Source organism: Podarcis melisellensis (assembly GCF_964234715.1).
Source record: "Podarcis melisellensis genome assembly, chromosome: 6".
NCBI classification, from domain to species: Eukaryota; Metazoa; Chordata; class Lepidosauria; order Squamata; family Lacertidae; genus Podarcis; species Podarcis melisellensis.
This window is the reverse complement of record NC_138538.1, coordinates 63,126,109-63,150,301: the sequence shown is the minus strand read 5'-3', so window position 1 is coordinate 63,150,301 and position 24,193 is coordinate 63,126,109. Positions and strand designations below refer to the sequence as shown.

Genomic DNA, 24,193 nt, shown 5'->3' with positions numbered 1-24,193 from the left:
CAAACAATCAGATCTAAGTATCATGGTGTGGTTTTTTATGCATCAGAGTGGCAAGAATGGTGTTCCAGCATGCAGCATCCTTTCAAGTAGTTGGGTTGTTGTTTTTCCCCTGTGATGAAGGTAATGTAAATAAAGCTCACTCAGTTGCTGAGCCGTTCTTGCAGATATGGCGCTTTCCCTATAACTCACTTTTGAAAGCTTAGCTCCACTAATACAACGAATAAACAAAATTCAGCAGAATGCCTTGGTCAGACTGGCAGAGTGGGGTGTGGGGAGAGTCACAGAATCCTGTAAAACTTTAAAGGCTTGCTCTTTATCATGGTATGAGAACTTAATTGCCAATAAGTCTAATTAACCGGTGCATGAAGACTGACTTAGACAAAGGGAGGGAAGGAAGCTAAAGGATATGAATTAATCCTCCAGTTAAAGGCCTTTTCCTGCTTTACAAAGCAGGAAAAGGCCTTTAATTGTGAGATGGGTTAATGGGCCTGGAGAACGATACTTCAGACCTTTTGCACTCATATTTCACTCCAGCTTTAGTTTTCTGGATGGGTTCTTTTTATGTCTCTTGTCTTTCGTTTATTCCCATCTTATCAATTTGGTTGGACTTCCAATGTACCTAAATGAATATAAACTTGCGTCCTTTTCTGTAAAGCATTAAAGAACGAGAGCCCCATATGCATACAGCTAAAGATAGAAGCAGCCCTATGACCCACCAGTGTCCCTGATTATGAGGAAACATCCTGTGGGCATACAGCCTTTTCCTATTAACACCAAATATGGTATGTGGTCATGATAGGGGCAATAATAGACAATACATTAATGTACAATGTATATTAATCCTGCATGAATGACAGTAAGATCAGAAATGGCACGAGAGAAAAGCAAATATCCCTCCTCTGCAATGTAATTCATCTAATGCGTATTTCACCAAGCGTTCCCTGATGTGTTAGGGATTTTTGAAATGTTTGTCCATTCAATTCTTAATACCTGATTTCGGCGTCCATTCAGTGTCCTTAGGGGCAGTCCTTTGTGGTCTATGCAAACAAGTGAAGGGTGTTGTTGTCAGATGAGGGAACCTATGGCCTAGAAGATGAGCAGGTTAAATTATTAGAATAATAAACCAGATGTGTATAGCTTGACTAGAGAACTGGTCCTGCAAGCCAATAAAAAAAATGTTTGAGCACTTGTAAAATATTAATTTTAAAGTGATGGGCATGTGCGTGTTTGGTAGGAGTTGATGGTGATATCCAAACATAGGCCACAGGCACCATGCTGCTTTAAACAGCCATGGCTTTCCCCCCAAATAATTCTGGGAGCTGTAGTTTGTTAAATGTGCTGAGAATTGTTAGGAGATCCCTATTCCCATCACAGAGGGTTTAACAACCAATCCCTCTTGCCAGCCAAGTCTGGGAATTGTAATTCTTAGCACCCTTAAAAAACTGCAGCTCTCAGAATTCTTTGGTAGATCTGTTTAAAGTGCTTTAAATGTATGCTGTTAATGCATCCACAGTAATATGACATGGTTCATATGGAACCAAATTGTGCAGCGTAATCACCACTGTTTGTAATGAAAATGATATTCTCAGAAGCAGTTTACTCAGGTGACTGTAACACAAAATTTCCTACGCACACACACAAAAAAGGTGTTTAGCATTTGCCCCCGTTCATGTGAAGGAGACTGCAAGATTTCTATTTGATGCTAAATCAGGCTCATCGTTAATTCGATAGCAAGTTCAAGGGGGAGATCAATGCCTATTAGAGAAATTAAGACTCCTCTTTCCAAGAATGAGTAAAAGGTATATCACTGCTGGTACAATCTGAAAATGTTAACTCATGCCCATTGCAGATCTCAAGGGTTTCTAACCTTACCATGCATTTAAGAATAGTAGACAGAGGTATAGGAAAGGGAAGAAAAGAAGGAGTGATTAGGCATATGTAGTTCACACCTAAATCCTGGGTTCACTTGGTTGCCATGCCTTTAGTCTCACCCAAAGCAGAAGTGAAAGCTGTCCATAGAAAACAATGGAGAAGTGCAGAATTTATCAAGAATCGTGTCAGACTAAGTCATATTGAGAGTTGACCCATTGAAATCAACATAGTTGTTACTCTTTCAGCCTATTGAGTCCTATTATTTCCAATAGCTCTAGCTCTTAAGTATCACTGAGGATGTTAAAATTATTCATATCAAACTGCCTGGGTCTCAACATAAGAACTGAAGAGAAACCTGCTGGATCATCCCAAGAGCCCATCTAGTCCAACATCCTGTTCTCACAGCAGTCAACCAGATGCTTGTGGGAAACCCACAAGCAGTTAAGATCAGCTGACGAGGCCCTTGTTGCCAGCTCTGTCAAGCTGTGGTTTGTGGAGTGGAGGCACAATACCAGGTCTTCTCTGTGGATACCCCTAAACTGTAGAATGACCTCCTTTATGAAGTGTGTCTGTATCAGACACTGAGAACTAGTAACTTACTGCCCAATTATAGAAGTGGTAAGATCATTTTGACTCAAAATTCTAGGGTTCTGTGCCCTGAAGTACCTCTCCAGTTGGAGATGTTGTTATTTCATCACGGATACAGTGATGTGGTTTGCATGTTACATTAACCATAGTTGAACTATAGCTCAATGTAACTGAGTGTAGTGTATTGAAATCATGGTCGCTTTGCTCTTCCTCTACTCCTGCTAGGAGACAGGCAGTGGCCTCACTTGCCACATCACATGAACCCAGTTTTATGGTTTGTTTTCCTCCAGACAAATCAGAAGAGGAGGCCAAGGTTTGTGTGGTGGCAGCAGGCACAGAGGAGAAGCAATTTGCCCAGGGATTTTAGCTTTGTGTACCGTCACACTCCTCATTCCCATAAAGCCAGGCCAAGAAAGTATATTGAAGTATATTAGTTTGTATGAAGTTTTGTGATCTCCCTGCAAGAAATCTATGTCACATCCTGCTTCTTCAACATGAAACATGAGATTGAGGATCTTGGTGTGTCAGAAATACAGTAGTGGAGCCCAGTGCTCCCCACTCCCGAAAAATAGGTGCTGGAACACACTTTTTGACCAAAAAAAGAGAGGTGCCAGTATTGCATACCCTTGAGTACCCCCTAAAGGGGGGTGGGAAGTACTGGTGGAGCCCTATCTGCAAAGCAGTCTTTCAGTTTCTGTGATGTGCCTGTATGTCTCTATAAGAAGAGATTGCAGCATTTCACTTCCTCTTCCTGCCTGAATCTTTCTGTCCTCTGTGTAGTGTGCTAATAATGCCTGCCACCAATAAAAGCCTTTCTTTTTCTGCAAGGATAGCCTTCCTAAGCGCTGAATGGCAAGTATGTTTGACCCTAAACCCACAGGTGAATGTATGAAAAAGCAGTTTCAGGAACTATTTCACAACATGTAAAAACTTTATGATGTTACCAAGAGGTTCAAGGTTTTGTTTTGTTTTCCTGTCACAAAGCAAGGTGCTGTAACACAACAAATGCAACACATGTAAAGGAAAAGGAAAAAGCTGGCAATGATTTCTTTGTAAATGGCTAAAATTAAAATACACCAAGCATATCTGAATCGCAGAGGTGTGGAGGACACACGGGCTACAGCTGAAAATAACAAGGGACAGAATAATAACAGTGTGCTGGGGAGCATAATTGCAACACAGCATAAAATTCCCATAATAACACTCAACATTTGCAGTTCAGTGATATCGCCAGCCTGTGCTTCCGGATTAGCTTTGTTGCTCTTTCATCCTGGAGGAATCCCCTCCCCATTAGCAAATTTCGGTTCTGATTCTCCCTCTCTCTCTCTCTCTCTCTCTCTCTCTCTCTCTCTCTCTCTCTCTCTCTGTGTGTGTGTGTGTGTGTATGTGTGTGTGTGTGTACGTGCACGTGCTGTAACTGAACTCTATCCAATACAATCCCTATTATTTCTGGACAGCACTAAAGCTCTGAAGATGTATTACACTAATGTATCATCATAGCACTGTCATTCTGACGATATATTAGTGTAATACATCTTCAGAGCACTCAAATGATGGGGCTGTCTAGGAGTTGATTCAATTCAATTACTGGACAAAAGGCATTGCTAGTCAACTGAATGGAGAAAGAGAGAGAATACTTCCTGTAGAAGCCTTGCTAGAGCGCATTAGTGCAAAAATGTCATTATGAAGGCTGCTATTGTGTGAAGGCTGCTGCCATACTCTGCACAATGATATTGAGCACACACGCCTGTATTCATAAGGAGGAAACACAATTGTACGCTGGTGAGCTGGGTTGCACTAATTCCTACAATCATGGTTTCCCAAAACTACTGCTATGTGGTTTTGGGAAATTGCTATGATCATGTAACTGTGTATGCCATACTTCTCTGCTAATTCCCTCTGCATGATCATAGGTATATGCAAGACAAGATCAAGGATAGGCATACCAGAACTCAATCCTATTATATCAAAGAAATTCAGCAGCAGCACAGCTATAAACCCATCCTTCAGGTGGTTATTATACTGGTTTTATTTAACAGCAATCTTCAGTATCTTGGAACACTGATGCCCATTTTGCATGTTAGAGAGAAAGAATGTACACAAAATAAAGTCTGCTTGTGAGGGCACAAGAACTTCCATCCATGTATACAGACTGATCTTTCTACACTGGGAATCAGACCAGGATCAGGGAGACTTAAGGTTCGAAACCTCACTGTGTGACTATAGGTCACTACTACGTTTCAGCCTAAGCTAATTCATAGGGTTGTTCCAATAAGAAAATGGATGTGGGGGTGGGAGCTCCTTGCAGGAAATGCAATATAAAAAACAAGTATATTAAATATTGCGACAACATGTGGATTAATGGCATTTAAACTAATAAAAAATGAGTTATGGCCCTTAGCTCTGTGGTAGACCAAGTGGTTCCAAATTCAGTCCCTGACACATGGTCAGGAAGCACTGCATGCCTGTGACCCTCAGAGGTGTCATAGGTGACTAGTCATAGGTGACAATAATGGGCTAGATGGACAAATTGACTGACCTGGAGTTGAAAAGCACACACTTTGTATATGGTTTTTATCCAACATATGTCCAATGACCCTTAAACTGACCATTGGATTTCAGAGGTTCCTGTTGCAGAAAAACTTCTCTCTTCCCACTACTTCCAGTTGGTTTAGCATAGAATCATAGAAGAGTTGAAAGGGAACCAAGGGTCATCTAGTCCAACCCCTTGCAATGCAGGAATCTCAGCTAAAGCATCCTGTGGCCCAAGACACCATAATGTTGTAATAGCTGGAATTATGAAAGCTAGAAGGAAAACATTATCATAGCTCCCTTCTTGAAGACAAGGGAAGGATGCAACTGTCCCATGCTATAGGAAACAAATGGAACAATGTGGAAACTGGGACAACTCTGGGTTTGTTCTATTTTAAATTGGTCAGCTCCAGATTTCATATTCTCTTTGTAATGGTGAGATATAACAGATCGTAGTGAAATAGCTGAATTTTCTAGATGACCGAAAGAATTCATTGCAGACATTTTCATACGTGTGTGTGTGTGTTATGGGGAAACAGTGTAAAACAATTCGGTGGTTTTATTTGATGAGCACTGACATACCTCCCTTATGCCATCATTATTCTGCTGGCAGGCAACAGCTTGATTATGGGCACCAGAACTGCTCTTATCTTCCAGGTGAGAGATGAAGGAATGAGGTGAAACATCTGTTCCCTGCAGCTAAGTTGGAATGGGTCTGGAGATTAGCCAGAAATCCTTCAGTGGCAAACCACAGCAGGAAGAATCAACTCTGACTTGGCCAGGAATAGCCAAAAGCTCAGAGGACTCTCATTTTTCATGTAGGAAAATAGAAAATTGGACATTAGGCCATTATGAATAATTGCCCTGGCCTGCTGAAAGCTATTTATCTCAATCTCAGTTTGTGGCATATTTCATATTTACTTTCATGTCTTAGTAGGGGGAGATGAGAGTACTGGATAGGGACTATTTCATCCTGTCCCAACAGCTTAGATTGAGTATTTGTAACTGGGTAAAACTCAAAGGGAGGATTCTGATGGTAGTAGGGGCCAGATCGATTCTGGGCAACTCCCAACGAAATACTAAAAACAAAACAAAAAATCAAACACAAAAAAACTTCCCTCTACAGGACTGCCTTGAGATGTCTTCCAAAAGTCAAATAGTAGTTTATTTCCTTGGCATCTGATAGGGTGGCATTCCACATTCTGTGCTGTTTTAGGCCACAATATCCATAACACATTTGCCATGTGGACGTTTATCCTTCCTTCCAATGCCAACATCGCATGTGACCATAGGAACAGCATGTGGCTTGCCTATCATTCATTCATTCCCCACCCTTTTCCCCCTGACAGGGACTCAGGGACTTATCTAGTCTAAGTCTTAAGACATCTCTGTCACTTTCTTCTGCTCTGGTTTTACTGCTTGTGGTATTGTTACAACCTGGATCATGTGCGATAGTGGATAGGAGCATGATATGAGAATTCTGCAGCAGAGATGTTGGTTAGGTATGATGACATTTTGGACACACTACCTACTTTGACATTTTCATCCCCAAAAAAGTTTTTGATTTGAGTTTCTACTGAAATGAGGCTGCATTTTAATGTTGTATTTTAATCTTGTTTTTAAGTTGTATTCTAATCAATTGTTTTTATACCTGGTTTAGCTGCCCTGAGCCTGGTCTTGGCTGGGAAGGGCGGGGTATAAATTTTTATTATTATTATTATTAATTATTACTGACCCTTTATTCTATTGTTCCTTGTTGTTGAGGGTGAGTTGCTCTTTCTAGGTCTGCATATATTCTGCTGCCATTCTAACGCTTCGGCCTTTTTTGAAAGGCTTTTCTTGACTATTAAAAAAACCACTAGGCTTCAGTGACAAAATAATTGTAACATTTATTTCAGCATCTGTAATGTTCAGGGACTTAAGATTTGTTGTGACCAAGTAATAAGGCTTCACAAGATCTGTTAGCTCTCCAAAGCCCTAAGAATATTCTCCATTCTTTAAAAGAGCCATGTTAAAAATGGAGGGACCACCACTGAAATAGCTAGATGTGATGAGTACGGTATATATTTAACTCAGACTGAATGCAAACTTTGGGCAAGCAGGTTATTAATAAGAATAATGGCAATCAGCCTCACAGGTGCTCAGTCTTGTGCTAGTATGATGAAGCTGCAACATGTGGAATAGGTGTGCTTCTGGGTAGAGAAAATACCAGGAAGATAGGAAATTCAGTATGCAACTCTCCAGAATGTCAGACAGGAGACAGCGCTACCTGGAGATGCCGGGGATTGAACCTGGGACCTGCTGCATTGCAAAGGAGATGCTCTGCCACCAACCTACAGACCTTTCCTTGATCAATGGCACTAAACCAGGTGTGCTGCAAGGCTAACCCAAGCCTGTGTTAAAGCAGAATGAGAACACTGCACCGGTGATGGGTTGTGACTTCCGTATTCAGAGCTCCTAACAAGTAGTGAAAAGAAGGGTCTTAACCCTTGGTAGACTGCTATATATGTCTACCAAGCTTTATCTGGCATCAAATTGTGAAGGCTTCTTATTTGGCTTCATGGCCACAAGCTGTAGGGGGATATTTATTGAAAATGCTTCATCCGCAGTTGCTGCGATCTTCAGCTGTTAGCAGGAAAAGGAAGTCGGCAATTAAGCCCGCACTCCTATGCATACTTACTTCTCAGTACTCCCATCTGAAGCCAGGAGAATGTATTTCAGAGTCAACATGCCCAGGATCTGAGTAAACATCTTATCACGAAGGTGAAGATGGGAAGTATATTGCTTGGGCCATGCTTGTGACATGGGAACATTCTGAACAAAAACATGGAAGAGAATTAACTCTGTCCCTGGCTGTTTTGTTGATTTCTGGTGAACACTGAACCTTTGCACCTGTAGTATAGGTACCTGACTTTTCTTCTTCTTCTTCTTCTTCTTCTTCTTCTTCTTCTTCTTCTTCTTCTTCTTCTTCTTCTTCTTTTCTTACACAACAGAAGGACATCTGACCATGCTGCTATCCATATAGTGTAAAGATATCCATCTGGTCTATTTGTTTCAGTGTCTTATGCTATTTCCAACCGAGAGCAGCTGTTTTTATCTACATCAAGAGTATTAAAATGTAGATAGACATCCTTTATATCAAGATTTTACCTCTAAGGCAGCAAAATCAATACCCTAATGTATCCTAGCACAACAGCTGGGTAAGGATGCTGTGGTAAAATGACTGTAAAAGGAAAATTCAAAGTTACTTCAGAGTACGGTGACTTTATGGATCTCAGTTATATATAATTTAGCCTGACAGCAGTTCGGCTCAATGATAAAAAGTTAATATAACTTTGAGAGTGGTGGTAGGGAATTAAACCTGGCTTTTTCAGTTTTAAAACCAATATGTACACTAGCCTCAAAACTAGCAATTTTGAAACAGCAGTGAACTGGACACTGTGCTTCTAGGAAAAATATAAATAGTCCCTATGAGTCATTTTATCTCTGAATAGAACATAAAAATATACTTTTTCAATAAAGTGCTGTTTGAGGATTGCCACTTAGTATTAAAGGGAAACTGCAGTGCAGTTTACTATAAAATTTTTGATTTATTACAAGCTAGAGAATGTTCTCTGGAAACGGACAGCTTTATGCTGGCATTACTGTTACTTACTATTCTCGCATCGTTGTAGCAACACCACTGATGATTGACAGTAATACATCAATTTAATAGCCTTAAAAGATTTGTTTCTCTAATGATGCATTTGTGTAATGATGGACCATCATTTCATGAAACTTTTCTGAATCAGCACTTAGAGGATTTGCATGGTTTGTTTTAAAATCTGCGCAGAAAGTGACACCCAGAGATGATAATTTTGTTTTTTTAAAAATTGTTATCAATCTTTATAGATATAAGGGTTGCCATTAGCTCTTTAGGGTTTATGGAGATATCACAACTTTTAGGGTAGGAATAGCCAATGTGTTGCCTCCTGGTGTTGTGGACTACATCTACCAACAGCTGGCCATTGACAGTATTGGCTGGGGCTGATGGGAGTTGAAGTCCAAAACATCTGGAATGCACCTCATTGGCTACTATCCATGGTTAAGGAATAAAGTACTTTGTATATCAGATGGAATCCATGGCACATCCAGGAAAGACCTCAGGGGTTGGTACTCTCAGACAGGTGCCAAAGCTTTAGCTCGGGGTAGGCAACCTGAGGCCCGTGGGCCAGATGCGGCCCAATCGCCTTCTCAATCCGGCCCTCGGATGGTCTGGAATTCAGTGTGTTTCTAAAGTAAAGGTAAAGGGACCCCTGACCATTAGGTCCAGTCGTGACCAACTCTGGGGTTGCGGCGCTCATCTCGCTCTATGGGCCGAGGGAGGCGGCGTTTGTCCACAGACAGCTTCTGGGTCATGTGGCCAGCATGACTAAGCCGCTTCTGGCGAACCAGAGCAGCGCACGGAAATGCCATTTACCTTCCCACCAGAGCGGTTCCTATTTATCTACTAGCACTTTGACGTGCTTTCAAACTGCTAGGTTGGCAGGAGCCGGGACTGAGGAACGGGAGCTCACCCTGTCGCGGGGATTCAAACCGCCGACCTTCTGATCAGCAAGTCCTGGGCTCTGTGGTTTAACCCACAGTGCCACCCGCGTCCCTAGTGTGTTTTTACATGAGTAGAATGTGTCCTTTTATTTAAAATGCATCTCTGGGTTATTTGTGGGGCCTGCCTGGTGTTTTTACATGAGTAGAATGTGTGCTTTTATTTAAAGTGCATCTCTGGGTTATTTGTGGGGCATTGGAATTTGTTCATTTTTATCTTCAAAATATAGTCCGGCCCACCACATGGTCTGAGGGACGGTGGACCAGCCCATGGCTGAAAAACGGTTGCTGACCCCTGCTTTAGCACCTCAGAGGAACACTGCTAATCCCTGAACTGCTGCTGGTATCCTTCTGAATACAAGTTGCTGGAAACTGCTTGCGGTCTGGTCCTGCTTACAGGTTCTCCACAGGCAACTGGTTGGCCACTGTGAGAACAAGATGCTGAACTAGATGGACCATTGGCCTGATCCAGCAAGCTCATCATATGTTACTGTAAAGACAGTCCCTACTTTCAATTAAAAGGATGTGACCATTTATTTTAATGCACAACTGAGGAGGCTTCGAGCCTCCAACAACAGTCAAGCGTCTTACCAAAATACACAAACTCCAGGAAATTCTTGCTTCCATGCTGCCTCTGGAAGCAGGTGGACCCTCCTGAGCTGTTAACCCTCTCAAGTACTGTTGTTGCACGAACTTTTACAGCTTCTAAGTCATGTGGCCAGCATGACTAAGCCGCTTCTGGCAAACCACAGCAGCGCACAGAAACTCTGTTTACCTTCCCGCCAGAGTGGTACCTATTTATCTACTTGCACTTGATGTGCTTTCAAACTGCTAGGTTGGCAGGAGCTGGGACTGAGCAACGGGAGCTCACCCCGTTGTGGGGATTCGAACTGCCGACCTTCCGATTGGCAAGCCCTGGGCTCTGTGGTTTAGATCACAGTGCCACCCGCGTCCCTACACATAAGGTGGAGGGGTGCTGATTTTTGGTGTCTCACAGGGTGCTGCTAAAATTCATAATTTAAACAAAGGGCTTTCACCTTCCAGTTCCTAAAGTGGTTCAGAGTTGGTGTCCTGGACAGTAAATGGATAGCAGGAACAGATTGCAATAAACTTTGCTGGAAAATATGAGGAAATTAAATTGCACTAAATTCTACAATGGAGCCCAAGTTTGCAATGCCCTACAGTGGTAGAAAAGTAATATAAATTCAAATAAAGCAATAATACATGATACAGAGATACATGTTATGTCATTTCAGAGCTATAGATCATCAGTATTCAAGATAGGAATGACTCATACTGCAGAGCAGAGTGTACAACCCGTGACATGGGCAAAATAAATAAATAGGGAGTTGTCTGTTTTCTTTGCTCAAAATAAGCATGTTTAAAGGCAATCTGATAATTAAAAAATGCAAAAGCCATGAAAGATCTTTAAGTAACAAATTTCACAGTTTGCATCATCTGGCAATAATTCCAAATTCACAGGTATTACACATCTCTTTGGGCTATTAACCAGGGGACGGCAAACTTTTTCAGCAGGGGGCCGCTCCACTGTCCCTCAGACCTTGTAGGGGGCTGGACTATTTGGGGGGGAATAAACGAATTCCTATGCCCCACAAATAACCCAGAGATGCATTTTAAATAATAAAAAACACATTCTACACATGTAAAAAAGCACTGATTCCTGGACCATCCACGGACCGGATTTAGAAGGCAATTGGGCCAGATCCAGCCCCCGGGCCTTAGTTTGCCTACCCACGATGTTAATCCTGTGCAGGCAGACATTCTTATATACTGAAATCATTCGTGCACAAGAAGCATGTGTTTTTATTTTATATCTGTACTTGATCATTCTCATGTTCATTCATTTGTTAATGTATGAAAATTCACAGATAATACCCAACGATGCCTTCATCATGTTTCCAAGGCCTCTGGGCAGTAATCATGCTACTTTATATAGTCAGGGCTCCCCTCAAAGAATCCTGGGAACCGATAAACAATAAAATAAATATGATTCTTGTGACGGAAAACCATGTCCATTTAGCCTAGAATTTTGGGGTTCAAGCAGGACATTTAACTAATTTGAGGTTGGGACCCTATACACACTTACCTGGGAGTAAGCCCTATTGATTTCAGTGGATCTTGCCTTCAAGTAGCCATGCATATAATTGAGCTTTAAATGACTTTATTAGACGATCTCCTCTTCTTCAGCAAGATTGATTTTTCATGACTCACTCAAATATGAGCATTAATCCACATTTCTTATTTAATTAACTGCTACTGGGCATTTGCTTTTACTTTTACTGTTAGTCCAGTTTTATGCACAGTATTGTAAATATCAGTAAAGTTCAACTTCAACTATATAGTATAAGATGCAGATATATGTATCATGATGGAAAACCATGTCTATTTAAGATCTAGACTGCTTGCTTGTGAGTCCAGGCATTCTTACATTACATTGCACTTTTATTTATGATGACAAATGAACTGGCAACATGAGTGAATGGGGCATCTGGAGAGTTCCCTCTTTGCTTTGGACTTGGTGTATGTTCATTTATGTATGTTAAAAACACAGCGTAAGATAGCAGACTGGGGTGAGGAGAGACATAAAGTGCTTGCAGACCCAAGCCCACAAGAAGAAGTAAATTCAGAGGAGAGGGAACTTACAGTTAATTGGATTGAGCTGCAAAACTGTAGCCCTGTGCCCACTTACCTGAGGTTTCCCACTGAACTCAGACTAAAGGTAAATTAGATTGTGCCGTAAAAGAAGGACTTAGATTAACATCCTCCTAATGCTTATCTTTCTCTTACACTCAGCATTTCCTGGCTATTCTCTTTTCTGTACACTCTGAAGCCCTCCCTCTGCCTTGTGCTTCCTCCAAAGGATGGGGAAGTAATATTGTAGTTCCTATGCAAAGTTAACTTCTGAACATGTGGCTTCCTTCCTCTACCATAAAATACAAGAGTTTAAGGGTGAAGAAAGACGTGTGTGTGCCGGGGGTGGGGGACACACATAACAACTTGATACTTATAATCTCTTTTCAGACCTGTACTTGGGACAAATATTCTAGTTCCCCACATCCAGAGTTAGCCTCGACTGATTTTTCCTGCCACCCAAATTCAGGATTTTATAAATGCCTTGTGCTGCCTAAACAAATCTGCTGAGCGTGATAGTGACTCTTCTATATGATGTTCTTTGCAGCACCTAATTTTAATAGATTACTATGGCATCTTCAAATAACATACACCCACGTGCGTTTTTGTTCTAAGAAACTCTGACAGACACTAATAACAGCTCTAATAAGAACTGTTGCAGGCACTCTTGGCAACTTTTTTTTTTTTTTTTACATTGCATTTCATTTCTGAAAGTATTTGCTATTCAGTATCCTCTCGCTCGCGCTTATTCCTCCATCGGCACCCTTTGCAGTAGCAGTCTTTTGTACAAGGTACACCCATTTTCCCTGCAGTTATTGTTTCTGATGATATTTTTCAACTGGACTGATGACTGCTTCCTCAAGCTGGCAAGTTACGCTGCTTGTGCGGTAGTGCTATGCTGGCCTCTGAAGCCTGTCACTTCTGTCAATATTAGAGTGGCAGCAGTATTGACCTTGGCTGGAGCCGAATGTTGCTGCTCTCAAGGCTGCAAAGCAAATTCTACCAGCATTACAATCCTAGAGACAGATCAAAATTTGAAGGCTGGGAAAAACCCTAATGTACAGAGTTGAACTGCACCATGTTCATTATTTGCTTCCCTCATTCAATGAAGTTCAGAATTAAATGTGCCACCAAGACCCCATTCTGCACTGTACATTCACAGGAGTATCATACCACTTAAAATAGTCATGGCTTCCCCCCAAGAATCCTGGCAGCTGTTGTTTGTCAACAGCGCCGAGAGTTGTTAGGAAACACCCACCCACCCCTGAGATATAATTCCCTGGTTATGGGATTGTTACATCACTTTGGAAACTGTAGCTCTGCAGGTCTCTGCCTATTCCCACAACCCCCACCCAGTGTAAAGGGCTTTGGATTGCTCTGTAAAACCCCAATACCAACCTTCAGAGTTTTAAGAGATGCTTTGAATTCTGAGGTATGACATCCACTTCATAGGCTTCATTGCAAACAGTGTCATGCAGTCCATCCTATTTGTAGACAGAGAAAGTGGGAGAGCCAGCAGTTCCTCAGGTGTTGGGCTTACCATCAGCAGTGTGCTCCTCAGAGCAAGGGCTAATTCAGAAGACATTCACCTTTTATATTTTCCTGTCTTTTGTTGTTGCTGCTGCTGCTGCCATTGAAACTGGCAATACCAACAACTTGCATGTTTGCAGCTTGGAGACATTTCACACCCTCCATAATTCCCCATACCTGCTTCCATTCCAGTGCATTGTGAGGGGGATATAGTGGGGAATATTCATAAAATATTCTGCATAGGAACATAGGTAGCTGCCTTATACTGAGACAGACCATTTGTTGTTGTTTAGTCATTTAGTTGTGTCCGACTCTTTGTGACCCCATGGACCAGAGCACGCCAGGCACTCCTGGCTTCCACTGCTTCCCGCAGTTTGGCCAAACTCATGTTCGTAGCTTCAAGAACACTGTCCAACCATCTTGCCCTCTGTCGTCCCCTTCTCCTTGTGCCCTCAATCTTTCCCAACATCAGGGTCTTTTCCAGGGAGTCTTCTCTTCTCATGAGGTAGCCAAAGTATTGGAGCCTCAGCTTCAGGATCTGTCCTTCCAGTGAGCACTCAGGGCTGATTTCCTTAAGAATGGATAGGTTTGATCTTCTTGCAGTCCATGGGACTCTCAAGAGTCTCCTCCAGCACCATAGGCCCATCTATCTCAGTACTGTCTGCACTGGCTAGCAGTGGTTTTCCGGGTTTCAGACAGGGTTCTCTCCCAGGCCTACCTGGAAATAATAGGGATTGAACCAAGGACCGTCTACAACATGGGTAGGCAAACTAAGGCCCAGGGGCCGGATTTGGCCCAATGGCGTTCTAAATCTGGCCCTTGGATGGTCCAGGAATCAGCGTGTTTTTACATGAGTAGAATGTGTGCTTTTATTTAAAATGCATCTCTGAGTTATTTGTGGGGCATAGGAATGCATTCTCTCTTTTTTCAAAATTTAGTCCGGCCCCCCACAAGGTCTGAGGGACAGTGGACCGGCCCCCTGCTGAAAAAGTTTGCTGACCCCTGGTCTACATGCAAGGCTCATGCTCTGCCACTGAAGCTTGGCCTTTTCTTAAAGTTGCCTTCTTTTTCTAGGGCCATGGGTGGGTGGGTTCTATTAAGAGAAAAATATCACATTTCCCCCACAGAAAAATACAATCTGAGGAATTTTGGATCCAAGCGTATTTTTTCTTTTTCCACACATACACACCCATCTGCTGCAATTTAATGCAATGCAGTGCTGCGAAACTCACTTGCTGCTTCTCAGTAGGAACCTGATTCCAGTATAACATAGCAAAGTGTATTCAAATACTGCTGCAACGGCATATGAAAACAGAGCGTTTTTTACTAGGCCACACTACTTTCAAGCAATGCAAAATGTAGCTTTTATTCCATTCTGGCTGGTAACATATGCTTCATTTCAAATTGATAGTAAATAATATTTTCCTAGAAATTCATTCGCCCTAGCAGAATGTAACAGCAGCCAACCACATAAACAGGAACAGCTGGCTCTTTAGCAGAAGCTTACCTTTCATAATATATTCCTTCCAAGTGAAACAGAAAAGGAGAAAACAGCATCACTCCACTGTATTTTGTTGTATCCTATTAATTGATTTCCCTGCCTCTGCCTTTCCTCATTTTTAATTATGATTTGGCAGGCATATTTTGGTTTTGGTTTTTGGTTTTGCATTGGTGCTCCCATTTATGCTTTGAAACACTTGAAATAAGGTCCCAGTCCTGTGCTGGGAGTAGATATGGGGGAGAAATTCAAATAACATTTAAAGCCAAATCTATCAAATTCACACCTTCCGAAACTGCATGAAAGCTGCACTTACTTGAATTTTTTGATGCAGTCTTCTGAGCAATGTTTACAAAAATGCATATATTAGGGGAAAGTGTGCATAAAAATGAAAATAACATTGAAATGCATATTAGGCAAACACGCTTGCAGAAAAATGTGCACATTAGTCAAAATTGCTTACAGAAATATTCTTCTGGGAAGAAATTCACTCTAGAATGCTGGTGGATTTTCATGCAGGATTTTCCTTTGGAAGTGAATGTAAGTATGCAAAACTAAGAAAGCGAGAGAACCAAAATGGACAGATTCATCCCAACTGAGGTAGGGGATTGTGCTTCTGCCTGGCTTGGGAAGGGAGGCACGATGCTCTGACGGGGTCCAAGAGCCCTTCCACCACCTTCCCTAAGCCTGAGGCACAATGTCACACTCACGACATCTGCCCCTCCTCACCCTCACAAGCTGGTGCCTCTGGCCCTAACTGTTCCCCTATGAAAACCTTCACCACACATCACTGCTGAGCCCCACCTCTTGTGCTTCAGTGTGGTGTACATTGGCTGAAGCCACACCAGGAAACCTTGGCATGGTTGCAAAGGCCTGCTGTCACCAGAGCCCTTTGAGCCCGGCAGCTGAGCAGGAATTCTCTTGGCCTGTGCCTTGATTTTGAATGCAGGCACGTACAGTACAGGCTTGTTTACACATTTAACCCTGGACTAGAACACAATGGATATCGGAGCTGTTAACAGAACATTGCGATTCAGAAGCTTTAGTCAAAACGAAATGCCTTTCCACAGCAAATATTTGAAACGTGTGTCAGCTTTTTTTCTAGGTAAGGCGGAACCTTATGTTTTGTAAAAGTCAATATGAACTGAAGCATAATGGTGAATTTTCATCTATCCTGCTAGAGGGCTGTTCAACTCAATTGCAAAATGGGCATAGATTTATTTGATGTATGCCAAGGTTACGTAACTCTAATCAATTATAAAGAGACGGTGTATATCGCTTCTTGTGGTAATCATTGTTACAGTATTGCTACCTTATGTGAGGCTGTGCAATGTGCAGTTGTTTTCAGCACATGGGAGAAGGGGTGAAAGATGTAATCGTTTGTCACCTTGATTTCAGGAATAGTTCTGTCAGCAGTTTCCTGCAACAAGCTGGTTGTTTTTACCTGAATGGAGCTTCAATCAGCTCCAATGAAATTTCCTGTACACTCTTTTTAATCTCTCTATCCCTCTCCCCTTTAATTTCAGCCAAACCATTTGAAAGTGGACAGTATTTGGACATCTATGGAATTACAAGAGACCAAGCTGGGGAATATGAATGCAGTGCTGAAAACGACGTCTCAGTCCCAGATGTGAAAAAAGTAAAAGTCACAGTAAACTGTAAGTTGCATGTGTTTTGGAGGGAGGGAAATATTTGAAATGAAAGAGGTTGGTGAAAAACAGAGTGATGTAGAAGATGCATTCAGGTAGCTGTCAAATAGTGGTTATCTGTGATGTTAGCTGTGAGAGATTAGCACCATGGCAGCAGGTTCTGTGCAAAAGCAACCATACTCATGATGGAAGCCTTTCTCATCAGACCAAGAGCTTTTTTCTTTCCTGGCAATCAGAAGGACTGATGTTTCATGCTGCTGCTCCTTTCTGTGACTGAAAAGGGGGTTTGACACCTGATCATACAATCCCTGGTAGCTTACCTGACGAGGTTTCAGTCTCAGACCTGGGCTCAACTCCTCAAATCCTGGGAAACTCTGTAAATGGTCAGTAGATTGTCCACTACTTTAGTGCATTGTGTTTTTGACATGACAAGCTTTATTTGTGCCTATTGAGTCCCGCCCTGGTTCCAAAGACAGTGAGGTAAGCAGGAAGGTTTTGCCCCTTCCCTACTGAGCTCAAGACCAGGCTTCCTCAACTTCAGCCCTCCAGATGTTTTGAGACCACAATTCCCATCATCCCTGGCCACTGGACCTGCTAGCAAGGGATCATGGGAGTTGTAGGCCAAAAACATCTGGAGGGCCGAGGTTGAGGAAGCCTGCTCAAGACAGATCCCTTTAAGTGAGTGGTGCCCTTCACAGCTGTAGGGCTATGTTAAAGATGCACATTGCACCACCTGGAGGCCCCTGCAGCATATGGGCTCTTCTCCTGGTACTCCAATTCATGTCACAGTGGGCACTTCACTAGACTAAATTTATTATTCGTATGTTCCAGAATACGATTTGCAATTCCATTCAGACTAACAAAATCATCATTTGGGTGCTTGGTGCTGCCTCGGATTGCTGCATTCCAGGTAGGGCTTTTACATTATGCCCATCCTGTGAGTTTTTCAGAGATACCATACCAGGATGTAGAAGGCTGAATGGACCCTTGATCACATCTCAGAAGGGCAGCTTTAAAAAAAAAAAATCTGTGTCCTTATAAACATCAGGGGTACCTAAGTAAGTTTCTCTCCTTGCTGAGCTCTCCAGTTCCTTATAGCACATTACTTTAGTTTTTCTGCAAAGTGGACACTGGAAAGTTATTTTGGAAACAGGAACTAGGTCTGGTTTTTTAACTTCTCAGACACATGGTTTCAAGACTTCTGTTGCTCGGGGCTTTCACTCAAATACCACTGTATTATTTCTTGTCCTTCTTTCATAGACAGTGTCACCTCCCATGTTGCTATAACTTAGTTTCAGTTCCTGGGCTTCTATTCAAAGGTCTGTATTGTGTGTAATATGCTTTCAACACTATTATTAAATAAGGAAAACAATAAATAGCAATCCCAAGATGACATTGGCATTAGAAAAATGTGCTGAAGAAGTGAAGGATATTCTTAGAAGGCTTTTCCAAGAGGCAGTTGTCTCTCTCTACCTAGCAGCTCCTCACCTAGCCATTTCGTGTGAAATGCAGAAATACTGTCAACATCTGTTCCCTACTACAAGCAATGATTCATTCTGACTAGGCAGAAGAAGAACATTCAGCAGCATTTAAGGCTAAAGCTTACTTGCATTGGGAGAGCATATGCTCTCTATAGCTATAAAAACTACTGGTCGTATCTGATTTTCATTGGACTTTAAATGTAACATTAAGCACAACTAGAAGTTTAAAGCTGCAGAAGTGCTAACCTGGCTTTGGGAAGCAGGGGCAAAGGACTCTAGGACTCTGTCACAGCCATCACAGCTCCATCCCAAAGCCCAGCTTTGGGAAGGCAGCACGAGGGCTGTGGGTGAGTGTCAAATGTTGCTGAGGACCATTAAAAAAGGCCTCAAGCGCCATATGCAGCCACTCAAGCTGCAAGTTGGACCGCCCTGCTATAGAATGATCTATGGTGAAGTAACAAATTCTGAGCATCCAGCTGCCATGTATTATGTTCTTGAGAGCAATTGCCTAATATTGTTAAGTGAATGTTGAACCTCTGAACTGGATCTGATTCTCTAAAATAGATGTTATCAAACTGTGGTCTGTGGACCGTCAGTGGTCCATGAGCTTCATACAGGTGGTCCATGGCATGTCTGGCTAACTCAGCAGTTAGTGGAGACGCACTCCATTGTCTCTCGAAACAGACAGATGCCAACCATGTTTCTTATATTGTATTTTACTGCATTGCAATTTGAATTCTGTGGAATGCAAACTGCAGTACAATGAAATGCAATATAAGAATTAAAGGAAGCAATAACAAATGCAATAAAAATTATACAGCATCTAGCACAGCCCACTGCAATGGCTACAGCATGCAGGAAATAATCAAGTCATCATTACCAAGGGCATTAGCAATTTTCAAAAGATCTGCAGGGGGGTGACTTGTGCTTTGTGCTTTAAAGCATAGCTGGTGGTCTGTAAACACCTCAGAATGCTCTGCTTTGCTGGCAAGTATATCATACTACTAGCAATGGGCTATCTCTGAGGATTATTTTGGTCAAACTTGTTTCTTGATTATTGCCTGAAGCTGGAATAGTAGCACTGGAATCCTCCTTAGATTGCCTTGAGCTGCCTCTGTGTAATGCAACTCTATGTTGGATGCACAGCCTGCATAAATCGAGTGGTTAGTACAGTATAGTGCCTCCTTATTTTCTGTTTGAATAATCCACAGCAGTATTAATGTAGACTATTTTTCATATCTTCCTTCCTCTTCTGTGAAGTCTGTGCAAATTTGCTAGCCATCCAACATGCTTAGGGTTCCTCTGTATTCAGAAGCTGACTACCTTTGATTATCACAAAAATAAAAATTAATATTTCTCACTTGTGAGCATCCAAGTGACATTGCTGGCCACTTTGGGGGGGTGCAGTACTGGGCTATAGTATTCTTGCTTAAATTCTCAGAAGATGGATATTGGCATATTTAGTCTTCATAGCAGACACATTGATCTCAAACCTCTTGAAACAGTCTCAGCTTCCATTAAAAACATGAAGTTCTATTGATTCAATTTCATCTTTTGAATGCATGCTATTGTAACAAATAAATTCCTCAGTATTTTTATGCACACAATCCCACCCAGAATCTCAGATCTGTTCAGCTATTTGTTGGTGCAGAGGTGGGGCCTCTTAATGAAAAGTATTTGAGTATCCCTTCCCCCTCTCCTCACTGAATTTAAAAACTCCTGGTCTCTAAGAAGCTGATCAAATATATTCCAGTGTCTTCCATCCATTTTCTCTCTTTGCTTCTTTTACTCATATTGAAAAACAAAATCTCATACAGTTTGGCAGAAGAGTCTCATAACAGCACAGCATATTGTGTGTTCAGGTCTTGCACTTAAATCACAGTATATTGCTACTTGTATACCTCTGGTTCTCTGACACTGGAGAGTAAACTTTATTGCCTTGCCTGCTAGATGAAAAGAAGATTTTGAGTAAACTGCTGTATTAACAAGGGGAGAGAGTCCAACTGGGGGGAAAGATCATAGTCACTTGGTCCTTTGATGTGGAAATTGTGTATCATTTGCCATTCAGCTTCCTTTGGACACATTGAATAGGATTCTGATTTCATCTACACTGCTGTAAATCTGGAGTAACTGTCTAGAAATCAATGAAGTTACACCAGATTTATGACAGCGTAGCAAAGTCCAATTTGTCCTAATGGCCTTGGTTCTACAATTGTAATTAAAGTAGCGGTAAATATTGATGGATGGTTGAGAGTGTACGTGTAAGCTATGATTCACTGAGGAAGCTTCAACCAGCAGCAACTCCTGCAAGAGAGACATTGTGATCTCTGTATCATGCAAATGAGCATATGCCTGGCAAGAGAGTTAACTCATTAGGGTGGAGCAGCCATTACACCCACCAGATGTGCATTTAGCAGAACAGCTGCAGGCAGCAAAAAGCAGCTCACAGTCGGAGAAATGATTTGTGGGTGTGTCTGCGTGTTCATTTTCAATGGATGTGTTTGTTTTCATGTTTGGAAACAAATTCCTATAATACCCCTAATCTACTTCATTGTTTTCGATGAGTCTAATTCTGAAAGTCATATTGCTAAAACTTATGTGGTGGGGTATATTCCTGTATACTTAGCCCTTTGACACTCAGTTTGTTTGGTGGTGGTTGGAATAGAGTGATTCTTGTTTTTTATTATGCTCATGGAATTGAACATGGTTTGTCATTTGAGTTGTCTTCATTGGGAGGTAAGTTGTTGAACGTTTGTTATGGAGAAATGCTGGACTTCTTGTTTCTGTGCCCATGAGATCCCTGGCTGCACCAGATGGTGCTTCTGGAATGGTACCCAAAGGGACTGTCAGGTTGCAGGCAGACCTGGAAACAGTGAAGATGCTGACTGGCCCCAGGGTAGCAGAGGAAGAGCAGCCCAAGCTACTTCTCCAAAGGAGAATGTGAAGGGTGGAAGGGAGCATGTTGTGTAAGAGAGCATATTGGCACCCCTCCCACAATATGGTTCTCCTGGGTTTCAGGAAGAGAGGCTGCCAGGGAGGAAGAGACTAACAGTACAAGTGGAGCCCAAGAAAAGGAACTATTCTGTTTCACCTGCCTCTGGATTCCCTGCTTCTTCAGTTCATCCATAGACTCGCTTGAACCTCATAGTCAAGCCAGACACCATAATGCAGGCATGGCCAAACTTGGCCCTCCAGCTGTTTTGGGACTACAACTCCCATCATCCCTAGCTAACAGGACCAGTGGTCAGGGGTAATGGGAATTGTAATCCCAAAACAGCTGGAGGGCCAATTTTGGGCATGCCTGCCATAATGTTATTGTCATTTTAGCAAACTACCAGTATATCTAATTTGATTCAGTTCTGCTTTCAAACGACATTCCAGGCACCAAGTGACTTTTCTGATGGGCTTTATTCAAGGGAAACTCTTTGTCAAGTATTCTGAAACATACCTTGGGAGACTTCCCATTAGCAGCAATTGCCTCCATCCCTATTTCTTCCCATGGTTTACCATCTACTATGTCCAAACATGGGACACTATGGTGTATATCTAGTGTTAGCCCTATGTGGAGTAGACTCATTGAAATTAATGAACATTACTAACTTGGCTCTATTAATTTCAGTAGGACTACTCTGAGTATCTTCATTGGATACAGATCCCAGTTTATAGAGGAAGGAATAAGCAGTGCCAACATTACCCTTAGACAGGAGGGAAGATTTGCAGAAACCAAACTAGGATTAATGGATAGTGGGGTGCCATTTTTGCAATTTAAAGCCTGCTTTTGCATATAGGTATTAATGATTTCTAATCATCAGATAATACAGTGGGACCTCGGGTTAAGAATTTAATTTGTTCTGGAGGTCCGTTCTTAACCTGAAACTGTTCTTAACCTGAGGTACCACTTTAGCTAATGGGGCCTCCTGCTGCCGCTGCACTGCCACGGTACAATTTCTTTTCTCATCCTGAAGCAAAGTTCTTAACCCAAGGTACTATTTCTGGGTTAGTGGTGTCTGTAACCTGAAGCATCTGTAACCCGAGGTACCACTGTACTTGCAGTTTAGATCTTGCTGAATCTGGAATTATTATACTCCACATTGGCTTGGTTAGCATATAACATGATGCAATGGTTTAATACAGTGTTTCCCAACCGGTGTTCTGCGGCACACTAGTGTGCCGCCGGACGTTGCCTAGTGTGCCGTGGGAGGGAGGCGGGCGAGTCGGGCTAATCCTACGACGAGCTCCACCTCCAGACCCATTGCTCAAATCGTTTAACCCAGGAGGGCGGGGAGGGGGGGGAGAAAGAGAAAAAAGAAAGGGTGGGAAAAAAGAAGGGGAAGAGAAAATATTTTTTTAAAAAAAGGAAAGAGAGGGGGAAAAGCGAGGGATGGAGGAAGGGGAATAAACAGAAGGGGAGGACAATGAAGAGGGGCGGGGCTTGGCAGGCAGCAGATAACTGGGGAGGGGGGCGCGGCTGGCGGCGGCTCAAGGCAGGAAGGGAGGAGCTGCCTCGCGGAGAGTCTTGGGCTGCAGAGATTTCCCGTTCAGGAGCGCGGGAGGCCACGCCGTGGATGGGAATCTCCTCCTCCTCTTCCTCCTCCTCCTCCAGGAGAGAGGGTGGTCTGCCCCACCGAGTCGGGCGTGCTCAAGCGTGGGAGCCTATAGTTAGAGCTCAGCTCCTTTTCTTGCCTTCCCCGCCCCCCCCACGGAGCACATTTTCCTCGCCCCCCCAACCCCCGCATGTAGAATAGAAGCCCTCCAGCCTCCACGGTGCACAAACTCTCCCCTCTGCAACGAAGCGCTTTGTTGCATATCTTTGGTGAGGTTTTTAGGCAGTCTTGGTGCACCTTAAATCAGCGCTAATTGTGCCTGGACGCAGTATTTACTTCCGAGTAGGCCCCCTTCCCCCCCCCCCCCGGTAGCACCTGACGTTGCTATTCGTATGATCAGGTTTGTTTGTTGATAATTTAATTGTTTTAAAAGCATCATGCTAAAGAGCTCTCTCCCACCCCCAGACCCTTGGGCAAAACAGAAACACACACATACACAAACACAGAGATTGAGCCCTGCAGGTTTTATGAAATGAATGGATTCTGAATGCCTGTTTCAGTGGCTTGTCCGCCTTAGGCTGCTGGGCCAGACACCTGTTACACGGTGCAGTCCGTAAGCTGTGAGCGCTGCTACCTGCCGCCGAGACCACGTAACGACAGTCTTGAAAGACCTACATTGGCTCCCAGTACCTTTCCGAGCACAATTCAAAGTGTTGGTGCTGACCTTTAAAGCCCTAAGCGGTTTCGGTCCAGTATACCTGAAGTAGCGTCTCCGCCACCATCGTTCAGCCCAGACACTGAGATCCAGTGCCAAGGGCCTTCTGGCAATTCCCTCACTGTGAAAAGTGAGGTTACAGGGAACCAGGCAGAGGGCCTTCTCAGTAGTGGCGCCCGCCCTGTGGAATGCCCTCCCATCAGACATCAAAGAGATAACCATTACCTTCTATGCTGTTACTATTTTTTAATTTTTTTTTACATAAGTAAAAAGTGACCTTTCCCCATCTGGCATGGTGGTGTGCCTCGAGATTTTTTTCATGAAACAAGTGTGCCTTTGCCCAAAAAAGGTTGGGAAACACTGGTTTAATAAACCATAGGTTAGTTTGATTATCCAAACCTGGTCCAGTGTCCTAACCATGGTTTAGTGATACTAGCAAACCAACACTCGTGAGTCATGATTTGTTGTTGGTTTATAAACCTTGGCTTATGTTAACAATGGATTAGGGTTATGTGCAAACATAGCTACACAATCACTTTGTAAGGAAA

At 42.7% G+C, this 24,193-nt stretch overlaps 1 protein-coding gene across 2 annotated transcripts in view; it reads left to right on the top strand.

Moving 5' to 3' along the window:
* NEGR1 (neuronal growth regulator 1) overlaps window positions 1–24,193 on the top strand; it is a 442,886-nt gene that overhangs the window by 294,610 nt on the left and 124,083 nt on the right. For both annotated transcript variants that reach the window (XM_081914675.1, XM_081914674.1), the window contains exon 4: window positions 16,783–16,914. In XM_081914675.1, coding sequence (XP_081770801.1) covers window positions 16,783–16,914 — 132 coding nt within the window. The remainder of the gene's footprint in view (window positions 1–16,782; window positions 16,915–24,193) is intronic.